Genomic DNA, 25,161 nt, shown 5'->3' with positions numbered 1-25,161 from the left:
TGTTTAAAATTTTTGATGTACACTATCTATTAATTACAATTACACACTACTCACAACTTAATTTTATTTGGTATGCTTTGTTGTATACACATAGATATGGACTTCTCTCATTTAAATCAACATTGTTTAATTATAAACACTATCGATTGTAAAATTCATAAAGTTAATTCCCTTTATAGGGCGAAAAAGTGTTATATATTGAGGGATATCTTCTTTGAGAACTTTCACTACTTACAATAAACATTAACAAAGACTCGAGCCATGTAACCATTATATGTTTTAGTCTTTTTGGCCATATCATGAATTTTAAAAATCTAATCATTAGATGCTTTAGTCTTTTTGACCATATCATGAATTTTATTTGTTTAAAACTTGTTTTCCAATACATAAATAGATTCAACATCATGAAAAACCTTAAGGCACCCTATTTTTGTACATTATACAACTAAAACTTAAAATGTCAAGAATATTGAACAAAAATAAGCCAAAAAAACACAAAAAAACCTATAATAATTAAATTGCAGGGAACTAATAATCCCATATAGATTATTTTTAATCTAGTAAACACTAAAATATCATTTCATTTCATAACAATGTAGATTTTAAATGAGTTGTCTTTAGTGCGTCTTTTTGGAAGTTTTTTCGGTCTAACTTCTCTAAAATCAGGGAGGAATTCATTGAAATCACAAGTTTCATGGGTAATCCCTACACAATAGAAGTGCCCTAAGGGTTTTTCAAGATGCTGAATCCATATATACACTCAAAAAACTAATTTAAATAACAAAAATCAAGATTTCACCATAAATTTAAATGCTAGAACAGCGAAAACTCCAAAACATCGGACAAAAACAACTCCCATTTTAAACATCATCTTTTTTCACTTCAAAATTAATAAAACCAACCATTTCAATATCATACATTTATTAGGAACGCCTTTAACTTAGGGCTACTCCTTTTAATATTATATTATATGGCGTGTTGCTATAATGACACACGCCTATGTCCCTATATTACCTAGATACCGATATTTTCCATAATAACACTTGTCGTCTCCTCTTGTGCGTGCTTACTAGTTAGTTAGAGTGGCATGGTGGACCCCTTTTTTTCTATTCTCAACTAAATGACAGATTAATTATGCAAAAGAATTTTTCGCAATTATTTATTAGTGGCGGACGCCAAATTCGCTAAAGTGGAATTAATTAAAATCAATGCTGGGAAGGAAAATTGAACAAATTCCATTCAGTACATTGTTCAGGCGGCCTGCCACACAAAGGAGCCGAGCTGCCCGTTCGACCACTGCAACTAATCTGGTAAGGTGAAGGCTACGGTCACATGAGAGAGGGAAATATTGCGTTTTCATAATATGAGAAGCTCTTCTGTGTGTTTTCGGGTTTGTTTCTTTCAGGCCAGTTATGTGAATTTTGCTGAAACGTGTTAAACTATGGGCGGCCATGGATATGCTTTTGTATATATCTTTATGTGGATAGATATGTGCTCACAGGGTAAACAGACAGTTAGACTCAGAATATATATATTTAAAATTTATGGAGCATAGATTTCAAATTTCTGTATTTGGGTCTGTCTGAAATAGTTGCGACGGCTGATGGTAAAATTATAGCTTGGAATTCATATTTTTATGCTGAAATTTGGAAGTTTGTAAAAGGTGTTTTATTGATCAAATTGCGTCTGTTGAGAATGACAAACAGAGCTGGTTAGGTGATTGGACAATCCTTTATCGATACCTGCATAGTCGCTGTCGGTGGTCTTGCGGGTTTTATTGGTATTACGCGTAACGCGTTATGGGCAATAGAGGTAGACCTTAAGCTCACTAGTAGGCAGGTGCCACCCGCAAATCTAATTTACAAGAAAGCGGATCAGGAGACTTTTTTCTCGTTCCCCTTCCCGTTATTACTAATCAATTTAATGTGCTTAATATAACTACATTGGTGCATTACTTATCAATTTGCTGTTTTTGTGCATAATCTTTGATGTGAGGGGAAGGGGTCAAATTTGTTATCCCCCAAAGCCATCTAGCACTGTTTCTTGTTCTGGTGACATAGCCGCAAACCATAAGATGGGAGGCAGGTGGAGTATCTTGTCGTATGTCAATTGTTTTCAATGGTTGATACATTGAAATGTTTTTATATTCTAATCCTTGTTCAGTCGGCGTTTTGGTTTGGTCACATGGTTGCGCCCATGGTGGAATGGTAGGAAGGGCATGGCAAAGCGATAGATAATTATCAACTCTGTATCGCTTGGTCACATAATCATCCTATGGGTTTTGTCTGGGCAGGTGAAATGAATTCATTCAAGGCTCCACTTTGTCCACTTTTTTGGAATAAGTCAGAATTTGCAGAATTGGCTGGACGCTTGGGAGCTCTCCTTTCCATTCTCTATTTGAGACCCATTCTTATGATCACTTGGGGATCCTTCTGTGTAGTCAAATTACTTGGTCAAATTGTCTCCTATGTTGAAGATGATAAACTGAGCTGTTTAGGTGATTGGGCCATCTTTTATCAATACATGCATATTGCATACTCGATATCGGTGATCTTGTGGGTATTGTTGGTAATAGGCGTAATTTGTTATGAGCAATAGAGGTAGACCTTAAGACCAGTTGTAGGCAGGTGCCACCCGCAAATCTAATTTACCAGAAACTGGACCATGAGACCTGTTTCTTCTTCAGTTCCTGTTTTCGTCCCCCTTCCCATTATTACTAATCAGTTTAATGTGCTTAATATCACTATATTGGTGCATTAATAATCAATTTTTTGTGCACAATCTTTGCTGTGAGGTGAAGGGGTCACATTTGTTATCCCCCAAAACCATCTAGCTCTGTTTCTTGTTTCCTTTTCATTTCCTGTTCTGTTTCTTGTTTCTGATAACATAGCTGCAAACCATAAGATAACTCTGAGTCTTCCTTGTTCAAATATATATATTCTAAGTCTTCCTTGTTCAATCTACATGTTGGTTTGGTGACTTTGGTCACATGGTTGAATTGTAAGTAGGGCATGCCACAACAATAGATAACTCTGAACTCTACACCGTTCGATCACATGGTTATGCTATGGTGTTGGCTGGGCAGGTTAAATGAATTCATTCAAGGCTCTACTTTGTGTATTTTTTGGATTAAGTCAGAAGTTACAGGATTGGCTAGATGCTTACGAACTCTCCTTTCCGTTCTCTATTTGAGACACATTAGTATGATCACTTAAGGATCCTTTTGTGTAATTAAATTACTTACAGTAATCAAAGGATGCAGAAAAACCTCTTGTTTATCAATCTGAAGATCTTATCTTATTTGGACTAAGTACGATAATCTCCAGGCCAGTCAATGGATTGTGACAATCCAGCTAATCGATGCTATATATCCTCTTTTGTTCCACAATGATCATTGAAGTGCCTCTGCAAGAACTTGAAATCTGAAAGTATTGCATGAAACATGCATCTTCTGTGTGTTTTGTCTTGATCTTCCCATATACTTTTGGCTGATGGTATGATAATCCATTAAGCCTCTCAAATCTTTCAGAAAGTCTCGTCTTTATTTTTTAAATGAAAAAGATATATACTTCTCTCATGTTTCTAATGCATTTGGTTGTTATGAATTTATTGTTTGGTCTGGATCCAAACTTTTTTCAATATCTTAAAACAAAGAATTCTCACTCTGAATTCTTCAACCTGAGTTATACAAGAATTCTCTGTGTTTATTGGATTGATAGTCTGTATCATCTATCTGTGCATGATCTGATATATATATATATATATATATATAACACATTTCCTGGGGAAATCCACTTCCCTTCATTCTGAGGATGGTACCCTGGGTAAACTAGATTTTGTAGACGCTCAACGATATGCTCATAAGGAGCTCTACATGTCACTTACAGGAATTAAAACTGGATAGGGTGGACAATACTCCTCTCAACTGCTCAGGCTATATCCAATTGACAACGGCTACTATAATAATAGGCAATATATTCTCAAATAATTAACAAAGCAACTGTAAAAAAGGCCATTTTTGGTAGTCCAACTGAGCGCATTCACCATAAACTCAAAATCCTGCTTGCTGCCAATACCTAGGAGCATGCCTCCATAAACTCGAAATCCTGCTTGCTGTCAATACCGTTGCTTTGTGGTATTACTAATTAGCAAATCTGATGCATGTATTTTCTTATGGATATGCACACCAAATCCATGCATCATCATAAATGGTTATATTGTACTTCTTTATGCAAGATTAACACTCACACAGTAATTTTCATTGTTCATGCATCTGTTAGAAATTGTAGCTCAGGGGTACTTCTGCAGTGGCAGTGCCTAGCCTGCAGAAGTGACTGAGCAAATGTCACTTCCTAGGCACTTTATTTATCAAGTGGCTTTTTATATTTAATGACTAAAATTGAGTTAAGTGATTTTATAAAGTTAGACAGTGGTTTTTCTAAAATTGACTTTACAAAGTTTGAGTGACCAAAGTAATTTTATAAAGTTAGAGAATGGCTTTGTCTAAAAGTGACTTTATAAAGTTTGAGTGACTTCAGTCATCTCAATGAGAGATTAAGTCACAACCGTTGATCTTGAAATGGCAAGATTTAATCTTGGCCATTGAGATCAAGGGTGAGGGGTTTTAGTAATTAATGAGTTTATAAACGGAGATGGGGAAGTGAAGAGACACACATTAACTCATTAATGAGTATTTTAATGAGGAGAGAGGGAAAAGGACAGCTGAAGAAAATTGCGAAGGAGAGGCTGGGTGAAAGGGCACAAATCCCAAGGTATCATACCAGCATTTATTGCAGTTGAAAGAGGGATCGAATTCCAGCGACTTGGCATGCATTCCAAGGAGAAAGTACAATAGTAAAGAAGGTTGTACAGTACAGATCCATATGGATTTGTTGCAAGTCCTTACAACATTTAATGAGCACAAAAATCGAGGTGTGAGGCATAGATTTCAAGATGCTGGTTCTTGCTGTGTGAAGGCTGTACAATATTATATAGCTGGTACTTATAAATCTGCACAGAATTTGAGAAAAGTGCATGCAGTACAATTGTTTGGCACATTTTTTGAGGATGGAACAATGCACAAATTTCGAGGCAAATTTATGAGATAAGTTCAGGAATTTATTGGTGGAAATTCCTGCTGTACAATTCACTGTAATTTTCTGTGAACTTATCAATAAGATTTCCCTCTTGTGACTTGTTTTCACTTCAGGGTTTTTCGGGGGGCATTGCCCAAAAATATTGTGTAAAATAGTGTGACTGTTTGCTGTTCATTTCTACTGCAAATGATTTTTAGACTTAGTTATTTGTATTTCTGCTTATAAATAGCTGTTGAATGTGTTGGAGTTTAATATGTTATTGCTGAATATTTATTGGAATCAGAAATCAGAGTTTAGTTAAGTGTTTGATGAAATGTCTACAAGGGGTTATTAGCTTGTAGGTGGTTTTTCTACATGGTTTCAGAGCCAAGTCGACAGATCAGCTGAGAAGTGTTGAACAACAAGCATAACCAGCCTATATACACAGAGATTTGGTGGTTGAGAGGGAGTTGGTGTTTACTCTTGAGTAGATGTTGACACAGTGGTATTATAGGGATTGCAAGGGGTTGTGTTAGGAAAAAAGAGAGGGGATCCACTTCTGAAAAGGACATGAGCAAAGTCAAGTGCTTTGCATGTCACAAGTTTGGCCACTAGGTAGGTCATGTCCGAGTAAGAGGAAAGGCAAGAGAGAGGACAAGGGACATGTAATTGCATCACAGCCAAGGTTGGTGAGTTTTCGGAAAAGTTAGAGAAGGAGTTCTCCTTATTATCTTGTCTTTTGAGGAGCAATGTCGCTGAGAGTGAGGACATTGGTGTATGGTTTGTGGATAGTGGGGCATGATAGGGACCAGAGCTATGTTTATGAGTCTTACATATATCGACTCAAACATGCATGTTGATAGTGGGGTTTTGTTAAAATTGGCAACTAGGGCCAAACTCCATGCGAGTCACCTTATTTATGACAGCTTTTTTTTTTTTGGATTCCTCTCCCCCAGAGGTGTAGGATTGATCTAAAGATCATCCGATTCTTACATGTAAAAATAAAGATATGAATTTATTTGTTTTATTGACAAATTGTCAAGGTCGGCCAACAAGCAAAACAAGCACTTTAACCCCCGGCTCATCCTCAACGTTGCATATAAATAGAGGAGACCTCAAGTCATTTTAGTTGCACATCATCTAATGATCTCTCTCTCCGCTTGTTTGGGTATGTCTTCTCAAAAGGAGGATTTGGTGGAGAGAAGGGTCTCAAGCCCTAGCCGCAGCAAAGGAGAAGCCCTAGCTGCAGCAAGAAGGAGCCCTAAGACAGCGTGAAAGGAGCCTAGAAGGACAGCGTGGAAATCTCTGTGTGCTGTAGGTGACAGCGTGGTGAATAAGGCAGTTCTAGGGCATGAATTAAGTACTGTTTGCAAGGCAGGGAAGCCGCTGCCACAAGGAGCAAAAATTCATTGAAGACAGGTCAGTGTAGGGCTGGATATGCATGCAGTTGGGTGTTGGCAAGTGCAATCAGCTAGGCTGAGTTCATGAGGAAGACAACGCTGCTGTTTGGGTAACATTTATGGCGGCCGAAAGCTACAACAAGCTGTTGTGCTAGGCTGCAGGCAATAGCACACAGCTGGAGGTAGTGTTAAGGGCTGTCATGGGTGGATATCACCTTTAGGAGGCAGCGTGGTATGAGAGGAGGGTCTCCAAGGTGAACCGCAGCCCAACAAGCGCTTGTTTGTTGACTGTGTGGTGGAACTAGGGCGGCAGAACATGCCCTAACCAGGAGTGCAGCAAACAACAATATTGCAACAGTATTTTGTGGAGGGCTGCTGGTTTGATGAACTCCTCAAAGGTATGACACAGCTCTCTTAGGGACTGTTTGGAAAATGTCAAGGGAGTTTAGGGCTACTGCAAGTGCCCTAACTAGAACAGTGATTATCAGCGGAATGAAATCAGAATTATGATCAGTGTTTGGGCTGATTGAGCTAACTGTTGGAGGCCAAAGTTCACTAGGTTTGACCGAGCTGATTTGGAGGTCAAATCTGACCTGTTTGACCAGTGTTGACTTTGCTGGTTAGGGTTTGATGTTGCTGTCATAAAATATCAGATTTGTATATTTGTACTGTCTCTCTCTCTCTGCTGAACTATTGAAGAATATAAGAAGAATTGATCAAGGGTTTTCCCCACATTGGGGTTTGTCCCTGGTTGGTGCCACATCTTGTGTCCTCTTGTCTTGGTTTGTTTTTTACTGTTTATGTTTCTGTTCTATCTGCATTTTACTATCATGCTGATGTGATTGCTAAACTGGATATTGATATTGGGCTAATTAAGAAATTGAAGTAAATTGCTCTTAAGCATAGAACATATCAAATTTAACATGGTATCAGAGCTGAGGTGAAGACAAAGCCCAAGCAAGAGTGAAAGAGCAATCATTGAAGACAGTTGGACAAGGACTAAAATCTCGTTGGGTTCCTCATCCCACTTCTCGGCTGAAGACAAGCTCTGTGAAAAGTTTGACTATCACGGATGGAAGATGTCTCTTGATGGAACATTAGAAGAGACAAGAATGGTGGAGCAAGAAATGCCTTCTAATAGAGGTAATCCCACTGCTTTCTCCGCTCAGCCAAAAGGAGAAAGAATGCAGGGTCTAAAGGTCATTTCAATGGAAAGCCCGGATCTAAGGGAGGAAGGAATGGCAGGTGCTTTGTTTGCAATAAGTTTGGCCACTATGGAAGGGAGTGTCCAAATAGAAGGGACACACCAGATGATGATGATCACAATCACTCCAAGGGCAACTTCAACAACCACAATCAAAGGAATAGCAGGTTCAATGGAAAAGGAAAAAGGAATGTGGGACATCAAGGAAATGGTCAACCTTCCAAGAAAGCAAGCAAATCCAGGTACGAAGAATCAAATGTTGCTAACAATAAGCAAAAGGAATACTATCTTATATCGCCCCTCTCCACTACCTCTCCTTCGGACACTTTGGGGAATTGGCTAATTGATAATGGTGCCTCAAGGCACTTCACTGGGTACAAGGAAGCTCTCCCTAATCTGATAGAGAAGGAGATAAACTTGGAGATTATTCTCGGAGACGATGCCACCTATCTCGTGAAGGGATAGGGAATGTTACCCTTCAATTGAATCAAGGTAACATAATTCATTTACAAGAAGTTCTATATGTACTTGATCTCAAGAATACCCTGGTGTCTATTTCGGCAATGGAAGACAAAGGATACAAGCGACATTCATCGATGGAAAGGTACGTGTTTGGAAAAGGAATTTTAAAGATGATTTTACTCTTGAGTTCCGGGTTGACACTTTGTATCAAGTTGGAGGAAGTCCATTGGGAGCCATGTCTTGCGACATATCTCTACAATATGAACTATGGCACCGAAGGTTTGCCCATCTTCATTATAAGGCTCTTCTCGATGTAAGACAGATGGTGACAAGTATGCTCGAGTTCAAAGTAGAGCATGAAGGTATATGTCCGGGATGTGCCAAAGGAAAACTTACAAGGAGACCATTTCCCTCAAGTAATAGCAAGACGACGAATATGTTGCAATTGATCCACTCCGATATATCTGGTATGATGCCTGTAAACTCTTTGGGAAGATACTTATATTATCTCACCTTTACGGATGACTATTCTCGCAAGACTTGGAAGGATGAAGTATTCACCTGGTTCCGTCACTTCAAAGTCTATGTGGAACAACCCGAGGGTTTTGAGGTTCATGACCGGGAATCTCATGTATACAGGTTGAAGAAGGCTCTCTATGGCTTGAAGCAAGCACCCTGGGCTTGGTATGAGAGGATTGATAGCTATCTGATGAAGCTGAGATTCACTAGGAGTGAAGTCGATCCGAACCTTTACTTTAAGGTTGAAGATGATAAACCTCATACTGGTACTTTATGTGGACGACCTCTTTCTAACATGTGCAGACCCTCTCATTCACAAATGTAAGAGGGAGTTGGCTTCCGAATTTGAGATGAAGGACCTAGGACTGATACACTACTTCTTAGGGTTGGAGTTCTGGCAGAAGCCAGGAGAAATTTTCCTATCTCAAGGAAAATATGTTGTGAAGATATTGGAAAGATTTGGGATGGTGGACTGCAAGCCTGTGACTACCCCGATGTAATTTAACTTCAAGAAGTCTTGTGGTAGTGCTGCTGGACCCGTATTGGGAAATGCCTCTGAGTATCGTCAACTCACAGGAGCATTGATGTTCTTGGAGAACTCCTGTCCGAACATATGTTTTGCTGTTAACACATTGAGCCAATATATAGTTGAGTTTCATCACATACACTAGATTGGTGCAAAGAATCTTTTGAGATATCTTCGGGGCACAATCATTCATGGATTGAGATACACTGCTGGAGATGTGAGGCTGCATGGTTATTTTGATGCTGATTGGGCTGGCAGTGTGGTGGATCGCAAGAGCACTTCTGGGTGTTGTTTCTCTTTGGGTTTTGCTTCGATATCCTGGATGACCAGGAAGCAGAAGTTGAGATACACTGCTGGAGATGTGAGGCTGCATGGTTATTTTGATGCTGATTGGGCTGGCAGTGTGGTGGATCGCAAGAGCACTTCTGGGTGTTGTTTCTCTTTGGGTTTTGCTTCGATATCCTGGATGACCAGGAAGCAGAAGTCGGTTGCTTTGAGCACTGCTAAGGCCAAATACATAGCTGTAAGTATGGCCTCTTGTGAAGCTGTTTGGTTCAAGAATCTTTTCAGTGAGCTGTTTGGACATGTGCTGGATACCACCATGATCCACTGCGACAACCAGAGTGGCATCCGATTATCAGAGAATCCCGTATTTCATGATTGCTCCAAGCATATAGACATCAGGTACCACTTTATTCGGGATATGGTACAACGAGGAGCAATAGGGCTCCATCACATTGGGACTAATGAGCAGGTCTCCAACATTCTGACAAAGCCCTTGGGAAAGGTCAAATTCTTGACTTTTCGAGAACGACTAGGAGTCGTGAAGAGACCCTCTCCTGAGGGTCCTGTATGATATGGATATTAAGCTCTGGGAGCTTCGGGGGGCATGGGGTACTTCTTGGAGTGATGAGCAACCATAAGGTGAGTGGTTTAGCCTTCCCCTAGTGGTTTGCTATGTAGGCAAGATGAGTGGTTCATCCTTCTCCTGCTGAGACACAACCATAGGGTGAGTGGTCCAGCCTTCCCCTAGTGGTTTATTGTGTATAGGATGAGTGGTTCAGCCTTCCCCTGTGATACCCCATGGCGACATGTAGGCAGGATGAGTGGTTCATCCTTCTCCTGCTAAGACATCCTACCCATGCAGTCTGGGACTCATGGGAAGTACTTCTCATCTGGCCAATGAGTAGGGAAACGAGGATAGGGACCATAGTACTATCGATGGACGCATCATGTACTACTGTACTCCCTATACTAGGATGACCTATATTGATCTCAGATCAGTTGGAATTGACTTCGGTTCAGTAAGAGGTATGAAACACTCTCTTTATTTGGAACTGATTTTAGATCAGTAAGAGTGGTATGAGACACTCTCTTTATTTGGAACTGATTTCGAATTAGTAAGAGTGGTGTGATACACTCTTTATTTAGGACTGACTTCGGGTCAGTAGAGAATGGTATGATACATTCTCGATCACTTCTTCATAGTTCAGCAGAGCAGTGCAGTGCAGTGCATTGTTGGCAGAGATAGTACTGACTAGCAGATGGATTAGTAGATGGAGTTTTCCCTAGTTTAGAGGGAGTGTTAAAATTGGCACCTTATTTGTGATAGTTGATATTTTTCTTGGATTCCTCTCTCTGAGACGTGTAGGATTGATCTAAATATCATCCGGTTCCAACATGTAAAAATAAAGATACGAATTTATTTGTTTTTTTGACAAATTGTCGAGATCGGCCAACAAGCAAAACAAGCACTTTAACCCCCAGCTCATCCTCAACGTTGCATATAAATAGAGGAGACCTCAAGTTATTTTAGGTGCACATCATCTCATGATCTCTCTCTCCACTTGTTTGGGTATGTCTTCTCAAAAGGAGGACTTGGTGGAGAGAAGGGTCTCAAGCCCTAGCCGCAGCAAAGGAGAAGCCCTAGCTGCAACAAGAAGGAGCCCTAAGACAGCGTGAAAGGAGCCTAGAAGGACAACGTGGAAATCTCTGTGTGCGGTAGGTGACAACGTGGTGAATAAGGCAGTTCTAGGGCATGAATTAAGGACCGTTTGCAAGGCAAGGAAGCTGTTGCCACAAGGAGCAAAAATTCGTTGAAGATAGGTCAGCGTAGGGCTGGATATGCATGCAGTTGGGTGCAATTAGCTATGCCGAGTTCATGAGGATGACAACACTGCTGTTTGGGATTGTTTGGGTAACATTTATGAAGGCTGAAAGCTACAACAAGTTGTTGTGCTACGCTGCTGGCCATAGCACACAACTAGAGGTTGTGTTAAGGGTTGTCATGGGTGGATAACACCTTTAGGAGGCAACATGGTATGAGAGGAGGGTCTCCAAGGTGAACCACAACCCTACAAGGGCTTGTTTGTTGACTGTGTGGTGGAACTAGGGCTGCAGAACATGCCCTAACCAGGAGTGCAACAAACAACAATATTGCAACAATATTTTGTGTAGGGATGCTGGATTGATGAACTCCTCAAGGGTATGCCACAACGCTCTTAGGGACTATTTGGAAAATGTCAAGGGAGTTTAGGGCCGTTGCAAGTGCCCTAACTAGAACAGTAATCATCAGCAGAATGGAATCAAAATTATGATCAGTGTTTGGTTTGATTGAGCTAACTGTTGGAGGCCGAAGTTCACTAGGTTTGACTGAGCTGATTTGGAGGTCAAATCTGACTTGCTTGACCAACATTGACTTTGCTGATGCTGTCATAAAATATCAAATTTGTATATTTGTACTATCTCTCTCTCTTTGCTGAACTATTGAAGAATATAAGAAGAATTGATCAAGGGTTTCCCCACATTGGGGTTTGTCCCTGGCTGGTGCCACATCTTGTGCCCTCTTGTCTTGGCTTGTCTTCTACTGTTTATGTTTATGTTCTATCTGCATTTTACTAACATGCTGATGTGATTGCTAAACTAGATATTGATATTGGGCTAATTAAGAAATTGAAGTAAATTGCTCTTAAGCATAGAACATATCAAATTTAACAGGTTAACACCATACATGCAGTGAGGGGGATGGGATACGTGAGGTTCTAGTTGGTGTTAAGAAGGTATTTGGAGGTGGGCAATGTGTTATGGGTACTAGAGTGGAGGACAAACATCATCTCTGTGTCAGCGATAGAGGATAATGGGTTTGCAATCTTGTTTTGCAATGGACAAGAATTGATCTATCTGATGGAAGAGAGCACATATGCAATACAAGTGCTTGGCGTTCATGAGGATAGGATGTACTGGTTGAGAGGCCATCCTATGGATGGTGAATCCAATTGGGTTTCACACTTAGTGTTAGTGTTAGAGGCAGCTGGAGGAGAGGCTTCTTCTAGCTCAGTCAGGAGGTCTTCATGTATGATATGACATGGGAAGATGCTCAGGATGGGGGAGAAGAGTCTCCTTGGAGCATAGGTTACTAGCACGGGTCTTCAAGATAAGGTTTAGAAGTAGTGGGGCATGTTCCTGAGTCGAAGGGAGCTGCTACAATGAACAACATTATGGATTTGAAGTCAGATTTCGAAGGTGGTGGATGTGCCAAAAGTATTTCCCTCACTAAGAAGGTGTTAGATTTTCGTAGCATGGGAAGTGCTCTAGCCTTGAAAATTTGTGGAGAGGCTAAGGCACATGAGTTCTAAAGAACCCAGAAACCGTTTGGTGAAATTCCATCTGGATTTTATTTAATTAAAATAACTAATATTTTTAATGGAGTTTCTAAGTCTAAACTTAGGGAAATTAAAATATTAATGGGTATTAATCAAAATATGGGTGAGAATGATCTAGAAGGCGTATCAAGTCATGTTTTAATCTTTGCCGTTGATTAGAGACTTAATCTCGGTTGTTGAAAACTCAACAGGAAAAGTATAAAATGGAGGCTTGGGGTTCATTTGGAAACGCACACAATGAGAGAGAATTGGTCTGGAGTTCGATTTATGGGGCTAGGAAGCTGAGAAATTCGAACTAAATGATCATTCAATAGAAGATGGGCAGTGAGAATCCGGGAGAAGGACTTTCCAGAGAATACTAACAGAGGCGGAGAGAGCTTGCAGAGAGGTAGTGCAGTATTCAGGAGAGTTGACGCTGGGTCAGTCTGGGCCCACACAGCCCTGATGCAGAGCCAAAAGAGCTAGTGCAGATCAGAAAAGCTGCATGTGACATAGAATCCAGAACTGCTGGGAACAACCAGAACTGTCGGAACAACTGGTATAGCTGACACAGAGGGAAAGAAGCTGAAGCAGAGCCTACGCAGGGCCAACGCAGAAATAGCCGAGGTTAGCCAGTCTTGTGCGGATCAGCCGGAATTCTGCTAGGTGAAGTGAGGTAAAACTCACTCAGATTTTCCACTAGTGTTTTTATCTGTAAAGGATTGCTAGATGAGCATCCTAGATTTGTATTCAGATATTTCTCCTGCATAATAATAAACCCTCAGAACTGCTGCACAAATTTTCCTGCATTAGGTTTTTCTAGGGATTATTGTGTCCAAAAATAAGTGTCTTATGTATCTTGTTCTTTGCTCTGTTTTGTGTTTCATGAAATTAAATATTTGATTAGTGTAGGTTGCAGAAGTAATTTGCTTCAATATTCAGAAGAATAACTGGATGAATGTAATTTAAAAATCAAGTCGGTGAAGTAGATTCAGATTTGCTGCAATAGGGGTTCCTTTGATTAGTAGGAATTTTCACATGGTATTAGAGCATTGATTTTGAAACAGGAAGAGCAGATCCAGTGTTGAGCAGTGAGGGCTAAATCTGCACTTGGCACCAATTCGAATCCCCTTGAAGGGGTTGCACAGTCTTTGCTGGGAAGCAGATCCGAGGAAATCTCTCTCTGAGTGAGACGACGGAGAGGTATGATTTCCAATTCGTGAGTTTGCAGAGGCAAAGGGAGTGATGCAGAGCCTCAGCGCAGTGCTTGAAGGGCACAGTTTCTGTCGGTGTAGAAATCCGCTGGAAAAGAACGAAGACACATGGAAGGGGAATTTTCTCCTTAGAGGACTTTCTGCCAGAAAGTTCGAATTTCTCACTTGTTGAGCAACTAAGCAGTGCTAAGCAGCGACTAGAGAAATCAATTTGACGGTTGGGTGAGATGGCATCACATGGGCTCAGAGATCAGGACAAGTTGGACGGAGCCTCCAACTATGTCATAGGGAAGACCATAATCTTAGTTGTTCTGGAGGAATATGATCTCGAGGCCTACGTCAAAAGTGTTGTAGTTGTTCTAGCTGACAACGATCAAAAGAAGAAATACAAGGCCGAGCAAGGGAGGCAAAGAGGCTCATTCTCGATGGAGTTTGAGATCATGTGGTCTCACACTTGCAGGGCAAGGATACAGCTCGGGAGATGTGGGAAGCCTTGTCTTCTCTGTATGAAGGCTCTTCCGAACAACGAAAGATGTATTTGGAGCAGAAGTTGCAGCGAACTTTGATGCAAAAAGGAGAAGGGGTGAACCTCTATCCTCAACGTCTTCAGGACACTAGAGACCAGCTTGCTGCAGTGGGATCCACTCCTTAGCCAACCGCGATGGTGAGGATAGCCCTGAATGGAGTCTCAGATGAATGGCAAGTTTTCGTCCAAAGCATATTGGGCAGGGAAAAACTACCTTCATGGGAGGAGATGTGGGTGGCTCTTTAACAGGATGAGTTAAGGAGGGACATAGTGAAGGTCAACCTCAATGGCAACAGTGGGAGTGGCACAAAGACGAAGGAGGAGGAGGAGAACGCAACTTTGGCATCGAAGGGACAGCAGAAGCTGAAGTGAAAGAAGGACATTTCGAAGGTGAAATGTTTCAGTTGTGGCGAGTTGGGCCACTATGCATCCCAGTGTCCTTTGAAGAAAAAGGACAAGGATGAGAAAAATGATCCTAACACTGCTTCAACAAAGATTAGCGAGGATGAGTTTGCCATGAGTGCCCACGCATCTCTAGGAGGTAGATGGGGCGATATTGAGCTATAGTCGGGAGGACTGCATGTGGGCAGGATCCTTGAGGAGTCCACCTCTTGGATCAATTCCTTGCTACGAGAGCCCAAGATTCAACAGTAGCGAGATGGACTTAGTGTCAGATGATGCAGTAGAGTGTTTGGAGGACAATTGCAGTGGTTGGGGACCAGATCCTGATCAACGTAGAGCAAGGTTTGTAGCAGTGCAGTTGGCACAGTGCAAGAGTTTAGCAACAATGCAGAAGATTCAGAGGGTCAGAATCAACAACAGTCAAATTCCATCATTCATTGTATTATGCTGAACACAATTAAGTTCAACTAATTTTGGATGTTTTTCAGTTGCTTCTCTCAGCAACTGAGTTGCAGTACAGATGCAGTGTTAGCAGTGGTAGTGCTAACAACATAACAGATGCAACGTTTTAGAGGGAGCTATAGTACAGATGCAGCAGTGGCAGTGTCATGGGCAGCTGTATAGTAGCACCAACAACACAATGTTGCTGGCAGCAACAGTGCAGAAAGGAGGTACTTCAGAAACAAATAGCATGCAGGTGGACATTATTGCTAGAGCACTTTCCTCGCTAAGAGGGAGTGTTAGTTTTTGGTAGCATCGGAAGTGCTCTAGCCTTGAAAATTTGGTGGAGAGGCTAAAGCACATGAGTACTAATGAACCCAGAAACCGTTTGGTGAAATTCCACTTGGATTGTATTTTATTAAAATAATTAATATTTTTAATGGAGTTCCTAAGTCTAAACTTAGGGAAATTAAAATATTAATGGGTATTAATCAAAATATGGGTGAGAATGATCTAGAAGGCTATCAAGTTATGTTTTAATCTTAGCCGTTGATTAGAGACTTAATCTCGGCCGTTGAAGACTCAACAAGAAAAGTATAAAATGGAGGCTTGGGGTTCATTTGGAAACACACATAGTGAGAGAGAATTGATATGGAGTTCAATTTATGGGGCTAGGAAGTTGAGAAATTCAAACTAAGTGATCATTCAGCAGAAGAGGGGCAGTGAGAATCCGGGAGAAGGACTTTCTGGAGAATACTGACAAAGAGGCGGAGAGAACTTGCAGAGAGGCAGCGTAGTAGTCGGGAGAGCTGATGTTGGGCCAGTTTGGGCCCTCGCATCCTTGACGTAGAGCTAGAAGGGCCAGCGCAGAGCAAAAACGCTGCTTGCCATGCAGAATCCAGAACTACAAGAAACAATCGGAATTGTCGAGAACTGTCGGAATAGCCGGGATAGTTGACGTAGAGGGCAGTGATCCGAGTTGACTCAACTCTTGGATTTAACCAAGATCTTATACTTTCGTGATGTGATTAAAATTGCATTTAAAATAGCACAATTGAACATATCTGCATGCTGTAAAGAAGAAGGAACATGACAATCATCAACAACATAAAACTCAAGACGTTGATAATGGAGTTCGTCCTGGAGGGACTACGTCTCCGGGCCCCAGTGTCAAGATGGTGTAGGCTGCTGCATTAAGTGCTGGAAAGAGTGATGATGTACATAAGAGGTGATGTCACTATCATACAAGGAAAATGCCCTCATGTAGGAGTGGCTCCAAGAGATGTTCCGCTATAGGGACTCTCAGTCAAAAAAGGACTCTTATCAGTATAACCTAAACTCATGCATGATGATAATGAGCATCCCGCCAACATGGCATAAAAGGGATCTCAATGCAAACATACATGGCGACACATGTATCCCATCAACATAACGACAAAGGGATCTCTAAGAAAACATGACGAACCATGACAACAAGTACATCCCACAGATGATTCCGCGTCACATCAAGCAAGAATCATGCAACAAGTAAGAAACAAGAACCCACATCGAATATCAAACAAGAATCTATACAACACAATGCGTCTCATAGCAAAGGATGTCAAACTGCTGAAGCTGTCCGTACCAACAATCTCGCGGCGTCTAATCTCATGGAATCACTGCTCTCACATTGAATGCTGACACCTGCACTCCACTTTGAAAAGTGGCCAAAAAATGAAATGATCAAATGGAAAATTTGAACGCACCATGAGATTTGTGGCATCGAATAGTGCAAAGTAGACTGTCAAATTTATGAATTTTGAGAAAATGGAAATCTGGGGCTTAAGGAATATTTTAGATTCCCCCTAGATTCCTCAAAGATTCCCTCCTCTGGGTCATCTGAAAATCTGCTGCTCAGATCAGGTCACTGACTACGCCATCGGGTTCGTGTCGCCAAGAGGTGTAGGATTGACATAATGTTTGTCCAATTTGGACACTGCAAAAATTTCACCCTCCTGAGAATTTCGCCCAATCATGGTTCTGCTTGCCCTCTTCTCTGGGCTCATGGTTCCACCTGCAAATAAATTAATTAAAAATTTATGTCTTGATTTCCGTGCGCGCTCTTGACTCCTCCATGCTGCTCTGCATAACGGGGTTCCCTTTCTCCGTTCTCAAATCTGCTTCCGTTCTCCTCCCCATGCAAATGAGAGCATAAGGCTTAAGTATAATTTTGCTTAGGCGAAGTTTACAAGAGCCACAGTTGGCTTGTTGGTTAGGCGGAGCACTAGAGGAGGGTAGGTCGGGGGATCAATTCCCGACTCCCACCAAAATTACTTGCAACCGTTTGGATTTTCATTAAGAATGGCACGCTGTTATAACCATTACAATTTTTTATTTGGAAATGCGTGTTAAGTTTGGAGCGCGATTAACATATTTGGGCGGAGTGGTTATAGCCGAGCGCACATTAATGTTTTGGTTGGGCTGCCCGTGGAGCAGGCCAACCATGTGGCCGGGCGAGTTTGATTCCCGCCGGCCCATAACTGTTTTATGTTAAGTGTTTGGTGTGGTGGGGTGTAGGCCGGGTCCATTGGAGGTGGCCCGCCGACCGCCCAATTACATAACGGTTTATATGTGGTGGTTGGGGGGGGCCGGCAGGGGTTATGGCCCGTCGGCTTGTTTTTTTGATTTTTTTAAAAATTGTTTTATGTTATGTAAACAGGTTTGGTGGGTGGCGGGGGTGGTGGCCTGCCACCCATATTATATATAGATATATTTTCAATTTTTAACAATAGTCATATTTTTCAAATTTGTCTAATATAAGGGATATTAGACAAATTATTGATCCAACAAATTCGCCCGCTTTCGTGAGCTAGGTTTCATGCCCCGGGGTCGGTCAATTTGTAGGACACTTAAACCTAGCCCACAATCCAATTTTGACCAAAACTTTGACTGGCTCGTTCTCCCTCACACGAGCTCGGATCAACGAACTGTTCGCACCGTTACGATCAAGACAACAAGATCTACGCTTTGGTTATGATTCGAAAGCATTCTGATCACTTTGATTTTTGAGCTTCCCTAAGCCCTCTTTGTCCTGTGTGTGTCTCTGGAGCCACCTGGATCAGGTAGAGAATCTGACGCAAAGCCTACGCAGGGCCAACGCAGAAATAACCAGGGTTAGCCAATCATGTGCCGGATCAGTCGGAATTCTGTTGGGTGAAGTGAGGTAAAACTCACTCAGATTTTCGGCTAGTGTTTTTTCTGTAAAGGATTGCTAGATGAGCATCTAGATTTGTATTTAGATATTTCTCCTGCATAATAATAAACACTCAGAACTGCTGCACCAGTTTTCTCGCATTGGGTTTTTCTGGGGACTGTTGTGTCCAAAAATAAGTGTGTCCTATGTATCTTGTTCTTTCCTCTATTTTCTATTTCATGAGATCAAATATTTAATTAGTGTAGGCTAGAGAAGTAATTTGCTTCAGTATTCAGAAGAATAACTTGATGAATGTAATTTAAAAATCAAGTTAGTGAAGTAGATTCAGATTTGCTGCAGTAGGGGTTCCTTCGAGTAGTAGCAATTTTCACAGAGGGAGAGTTAGAAATTGTAGCTCGGGGGTACTTCTATAGTGACAGTGCCTAGCCTGCAGAAGTGACTAAGTAAATGTCACTTCTTGGACACTTTTTATAAAGTGGCTTTTTATATTTAATGATAAAAAGTGACTCAAGTGATTTTAATATTTTATAAAGTTAGAAAATGGATTTTTCTGAAAGTGATTTTATAAAGTTTGAGTAACCTAAGTTATTTTATAAAGTTAGGAAGTGGCTTTTTCTAAAAGTGACTTTATAAAGTTTGAGTGACTTAAGTCATCTCAATGAAAGATTAAGTCACAACTGTTGATCTTGAAAAGGCAAGATTTAATCTTGGCCATTGAGATCAAGGGTGAGGGGTTTTAGAATTAATGAGTTCATAAAAGGAGATGGGGACGTGAAGAGACACACATTGACTCATTAATTAGTATTTTAATGAGAGAAGGTAAAGGAGAGCTGAAGACAATTGTGAAGGAGAGGCTGGGTGAAAGGGCACAAATCCCAAGGCACCTTACCAGCATTTATTGCAGTGGAAAGAGGGCTTGAATTCCAGGGACTTGCTATGCAGTCCAAGGAGGAAGTACAGTAGTAAAGAAAGCTGTACATACAGATCCGTATGGATTTGTTGCAAGCCCTTACAACATTTAATGGGTACAAAAATCAAGTCGTGAGGCATAGATTTCGAGGTTCTAGTTTTTGCTGTGTGAAGGCTGTATAGTATTGTACAGCTGGTACTTATAAATCTGCATAGAATTCGAGAAAAGGGGCTGCATGCAGTACAACTCTTCGGCACATTTTTCAAGGATGAAAAAGTGCATGAATTTCGAGGCAGATTTGTGAGATAAGTTCAGGGAATTTATTGCTGGAAATTTCTGCTGTAAAATTCACTGTAATTTTCTGTGAGCTCATTAGTAAGAGTTCCCTCTTGTGACTCGTTTTCCCTTGGGGTTTTTGCAAGGGCATTGCCCAAAAGTATTGTGTTAAATGGTGTGACTATTTTCTGTTCATTTTCATTGCAAATGATTTTCAGACTTAGTTATTTGTTTTTCTGCTTATAAATAGTTGTTAAATGTGTTGGAATTTAATACATTACTGCTGAATATTTGTTGGAGTCAGAAATTATAGTTTAGCTAAGTGTTTGACGAAATGTCTACAAGGGGTCATATGCTTGTAGGTGGTTTTTATACAACATCCTCAAGTAAAACATTTGCAGTTGTTATACATCATAGACCCATTGTGCAACAGACATTACATTCATCAGTAAGCCTGCCTATTTTGTGGTCTGCGACACATTAACTCTAAATACAACAATGAAAGTGAAACCATGTATCAACATTGATCAACACTCTATGGCAGGAATATTTCATTGCAGATTACTATTCCAGTAGCCATCCTTGGAACTTTTGTGCATGGATTCAATGTTATGGAAAAATAATGATCCAGAGATATTACCGAGGCACAAATTAGGATACAGTCTGCCCATAATTTTAGTGTGTTTCTCAAACTACTGCATTTTCAAATGACAATGGAAGACATTCCTCATGCAATCTTGAATAGAGACAGAGTTGCATACTAAAACAGAATTAATCAAAAGCAGAAGTATTAAAAAATAATAGAAAATACAACATGCTTTCACACCTTTGAATATACAGTCTTCCCTGTTGGAGAAAAATGCTATCTCGGGAAAAAAACTACAGAAACATATATGACAGGTCCATCAGACAATTGTTTGCATAGAAGCAAATAAAATTTGTTTCCTCTCAAATGGTCAATATGGAAATCACAGCTTGGCCGCTAAAGTTATGTGCCCTAAGCCTCAAAATTTGCAGGGAGGCTAGGACACATGTATTCCAGAATACCCAAAAATCGTTTTGAAAAATTCCACAGGGAGACAGTTTTATTAAAAGAATTAATTATTTTTAATGGATGCCTAAGTCTAAACTTATGAAATTAAAATAATTAACGGGTATTAATTAATCTGGGGGTGAAACTTCTAGAAGAAGACTAGGATCAAGCCAAAATGATCTGAGCCATTGATTAGAATCTAATCTTGGCAGTTTTTTTTTTTTTTTTCCGTGGAAAATAGAGTTCGTAATTTCTATTAAAAAGTTGTTAATAGATATTACATGTTGTAGATGCCGAGGCATATGCTGTAGAGTGGCCAGAGCCACGTTACAAAGTAGAAACTAGATATAAATATCCAGAGTGAGTCTAGGTGAATACATGAACTGTATTTCACCAGTAGATACAGAGTCCCCAAAAATCTCAATAATAAGGCCCAAGGCCATACAGGAATATGTACATACATATGTCCATACAATAATATACCCGATAATAAAGATTCCTGTTATACAAAAAGAAGCTCCCAAGTAGCAGTTGCAAAATCTAGTGTGGGGGAGGATCCCCCATCAGCGGGCCGTCGATGTAGGGACGATGATAGAACCTGTGTATCCCAGCTGGTGTGTGTTCTTCGATCAGCCAGTCTCCTAGAGGCCGATCCGCCGCCTCTTTCGAAAGCTGGTCAGCAAGCGCATTTCTTTCCCTGTAGATATGAGAAACAGTGATCTGGTCAAAATGTGTTTTTAGAAAAACAATTTCTTCCAAGATATGTTTCAAAGAATATGCATGACAGATAGATTTATTGTTTGTCCAATCAATCACAATCTTTGAGTCCCCAAAAATTTGAATTTGTCTGCAATGTTTAGTAAGGGCAAAATAAAGAAGGTGTCTCAAAGTGATAAGTTCCGCAAAGTTATTTGAGCCCGACCCCAGACCCAGTCTCAGGTGAAAATAATGAGTATCAGATAGGAAAAAAACAATCCCCCCACCACATCCTTGTGGCGGAGCTGCCCCGTCGAAGTATGCCCAAGGCATATCCTTATTTATGAGTTCAGGCTGTATAATTCTAGGACGGGTGGGTATGCACTCATAAGGAATTTCATTGTAGGCAGCACAAATGGATGCCGAGAGTATCTGATTGTTGACTCTACAGTTCTCAAAGATAAAGGCGTTCCTGCTCTGCCATATGAAACTCGAAATCACTGCTGGGAGAATTAAGGCCTTTTCTGTGGCAACCGCGTCCCACCAATTTGACCAGGCAGTCGGTATGTCCTCGCCCTGCCAATTCGTTCTGATATTCAGTACCTGTATGACCTGTTGCCAGATTCCTTTTGTTGTCTCACAGTGGAGGAAAAGGTGGTTCGAAGTTTCCTCATTACTTTGGCAAAGTACGCACCACGATGGTCCTGCTATCGCCCGCTTCTTGAGAGCATCCCCTGTAGGTAATTTATTTGCGATTATGTTCCACAGGAGAAGCCTGTTTCGGGGCTGCACTTGGAGCTTCCACACAATTTTCCACCAGCCTAGCAGGTTTGCAGGTTTTCTGGCTTCCATAAGTCTGATATAACCCAATTTGGGTGAGTATGTCCCGGATTTAGCAGGGGCCCATATAAGCTGATCTTCATCCTCCCTAAGTTTGATATGTGATTCAATTAGAGCACGTATATATCCATTCCACTGTTCTGACCATACCTCCGGGATCTGTCCGTGCCCGACATTAATCCAAGCTTGAGTAAATATAGTGGAGCGCTCCCGGTCTCCGATCTGTGCTAAATATTTGATGCCCCTGTGATTGAGGTGTTGAATCAGATCTCTGGACAGTATGTGAGCATTCCCCGATCCAGGCCAAGGGTCAAGTCCAATACGAACCTGAGCCCCATTGCCCACCCTCCAGAGTAGATTATCTCTAATAAGGGGCATCGCCTTGAGAGTGGCACGCCAGATCGCTGAAATACCCTGTTGATTCCAAAAAGGTCTGCGAAGCCATTCCGTGAAGCAGGATGGCCAAATGTATTTGTGATGTATAACCTTAGCCCATAGACTGTCCATCTTGGTGAGGGACCAGCCCTGCTTGGCCGTGAGGGCAAGTGCAAATTCCTGTAGGGACTTTATACCCCAACCACCCCATTGCTTTGGCAATGCTATGGTAGACCATCTGGTCCAAGCAAAAATCCTTCCTTTTTTGTTTCCATTCCAAAGAAAGCGGGAACATATTTGTTGAATTCTGTTCAAAATGCCTTTAGGGATCCAAGTCAGAGACATCCAATAAACAGGGGTGGCCTCCAGGACTGTCTTGATCAGTAGGAGTCTGCCAGCTTTTGACAATAGTCGATGCTGCCAACCTGTTATCCTTCTTTCAATTTTGTTAATAAGCCAATACCAGTGAGTAATTTTATACCCATCCGGCTTCAATCTAAATCCCAGATATTTGATACCATCCATCAACTGGCATTCTAGGAATGGGAAGAAATGTCCAGCTAGAAGAGCTTCCTGCTGAGTGCAATGCATCATGGACCTGGTGGACTTCTGCTCATTTATTTCCATGCCCGTGGCTTTACAAAAGAGGAGTAGGATGTCATTTAGGGCGACGGTGTCCCTGATACTGCCATTCAGGAAGATTAATATATCATCCACAAACAATAGGTGGGTTAGGACAAACTGCTCCGTTATTTTGAGACCACTTATGTCTCCCGTCCTTCTAGCTTCCGCTATAAGCCTGCTCAAACCTTCCATAACAATGAGAAAAAGTAATGGGGATAGAGGGCATCCTTGCCTGATCCCCCTGGAGATATGAAAACGTTCCGAAGCCGCACCATTGATAAGTATAGCAAATGATACCGAAGTAATGCAGCCCATGATCCAATTAATGAGGATATGAGGGAAACCACGATGAGTAAGGATCATCTTCAAGTATAACCAATTAACTTTGTCAAATGCCTTGAAATCTTGGCAGTTGATTGATCAATGAGAGGATTATAAGAAGAGGCTTGATGTGCATTTGGAAGAGACATCGGGTGAGAGATCAGAAATTGATTTTCTCAAGAGATTAGCGCAACGGTTGTAGGAGAAGTCACGAGGATATTTCTCGCAGTGAGGGGCAAGGATAGTTTTCCAGTTGGAGAGTTTCCTAATCTGGGGATACATTGTAGAGAAGACAGAGAGAGATCTAGAAGAGGCAGTGCAGAGCTTCAGAGGGAGTCTGAGATCCAACTGGGAAGTCGGGTTCCAGAGCCAGAAGCTGGGGTGTGAGACCGAAGGGTCAGAGGAACGAAGTTCCAAATGGCAGAAGATCCGTGGAAGAGGTGACACAGACCCCAGAGAGGTTGACGCAGAGGCTGCGCAAAGCCAGCGCGGGCCCAGCCATCCAGGGCCTGTTTCAGTGTCGGTTCACGAGTGATAGTGTGAGGTATTTCTCAATAATTTCTTTGCTAGTAAGATTCTTTGTATCGGATAGCCAATAAGGCATCCAAAGATTGTATTCAGAAACTACTGCATAATAATAGAAACCCTCAGCTGCTGCACCGGTTTTCCCACATTGGGTTCTTCAGGGAGCATTTGTCCAAAAACAACGGTGTCACTTGTGTGTGCTATTTCTTTTTTGCTCAGTTCTTGTTTCCACATATTATTTAATTTGTGAAGACTGCAGTTGTATTTATATCGATGTTTACCGTATAATACTGTAAATAACTTGATTCAATAGGAGAAATATAATTAGTTGTTGCAGTAGTGATTCGGGGATTCCGAATTTTCACATGGTATTAGAGCGCAGGTGAAGCAAGAGAGCAGACCAGAAGAGCCCAACGTTGAAGAGGAGGGAGATCGAAGTGTTGCGCAGGCAGCAGATCGAATCCCCAAAGGGATTGCATAGTCCAGGCCAGGAGGGCAAGATTCTCAAGGAAAATCTCTCTCTAAGTTTGACACAGAGGCAAGATTTCCAGATCAAGATTTGTTAGAGGCAGAGTGAGCAGCGCAACAAAAGCTTCAGTGTAGAGCAGTCTTCAGGTGAGACGCAATTTTCTGTAGCAGTTGTTGGGGCAGAAAAACGTCAAAAGAAGGAAGGAGGCACTTTTTGAGGGAATTTCTTCCTCAGAGAATTCCTAGCCAGGGAACTCGATTTCTCAATCGCTGAGCAGAGTAGAGAGGAGCAGATCTACTAACTCCAACAATGAGTGTGTAGGCCAACCTAGCAACGATGTAGAGGAGAGAGGAGGAAGTTCGAAATTTTGTTGGCTGAGATGGCAGGTAATGGGTTGAGAAATCAAGATCGGTTGGACGGAGCATCCAACTATGTGATCTGGAAGGCTAGGATCTCCTGCCTTCTGGATGAGCATAATCTCAAAGCCTA

The 25,161-nt window shown here is 41.3% G+C and overlaps 2 protein-coding genes across 5 annotated transcripts in view; one reads left to right on the top strand and one right to left on the bottom strand.

Moving 5' to 3' along the window:
- The first annotated feature begins 1,156 nt into the window (after positions 1-1,156).
- Positions 1,157-25,161, top strand: part of LOC149198132 (peroxisomal membrane protein 11-5-like) — a 105,483-nt gene continuing 81,478 nt past the window's right edge. The window contains exon 1 of one of the 4 annotated variants that reach the window (XM_089406112.1): positions 1,157-1,310. The gene's annotated coding sequence lies outside the window, so the exon portion shown is untranslated. Of the gene's footprint in view, positions 1,391-1,710; positions 1,813-25,161 lie in introns of those variants that run through there. The other 3 variants (XM_089406114.1, XM_089406113.1, XM_089406115.1) reach the window with 3 other exon arrangements.
- Positions 21,363-23,672, bottom strand: LOC149198134 (uncharacterized). The gene is made up of 2 exons (XM_089408929.1): positions 21,745-23,672; positions 21,363-21,519 (listed from the first exon to the last, which is right to left on the bottom strand). Exons 1-2 carry the CDS (start codon positions 23,670-23,672, stop codon positions 21,363-21,365), a joined length of 2,085 nt encoding a protein of 694 aa, XP_089265055.1.

This window comes from Pinus tabuliformis, chromosome 2_2, assembly GCF_031772625.1.
Source record: "Pinus tabuliformis cultivar Carrire ecotype Pingquan chromosome 2_2, CPIR1, whole genome shotgun sequence".
Classification (NCBI taxonomy): Eukaryota; Viridiplantae; Streptophyta; class Pinopsida; order Pinales; family Pinaceae; genus Pinus; species Pinus tabuliformis.
This window is presented reverse-complemented; position numbering and strand designations above follow the sequence as displayed.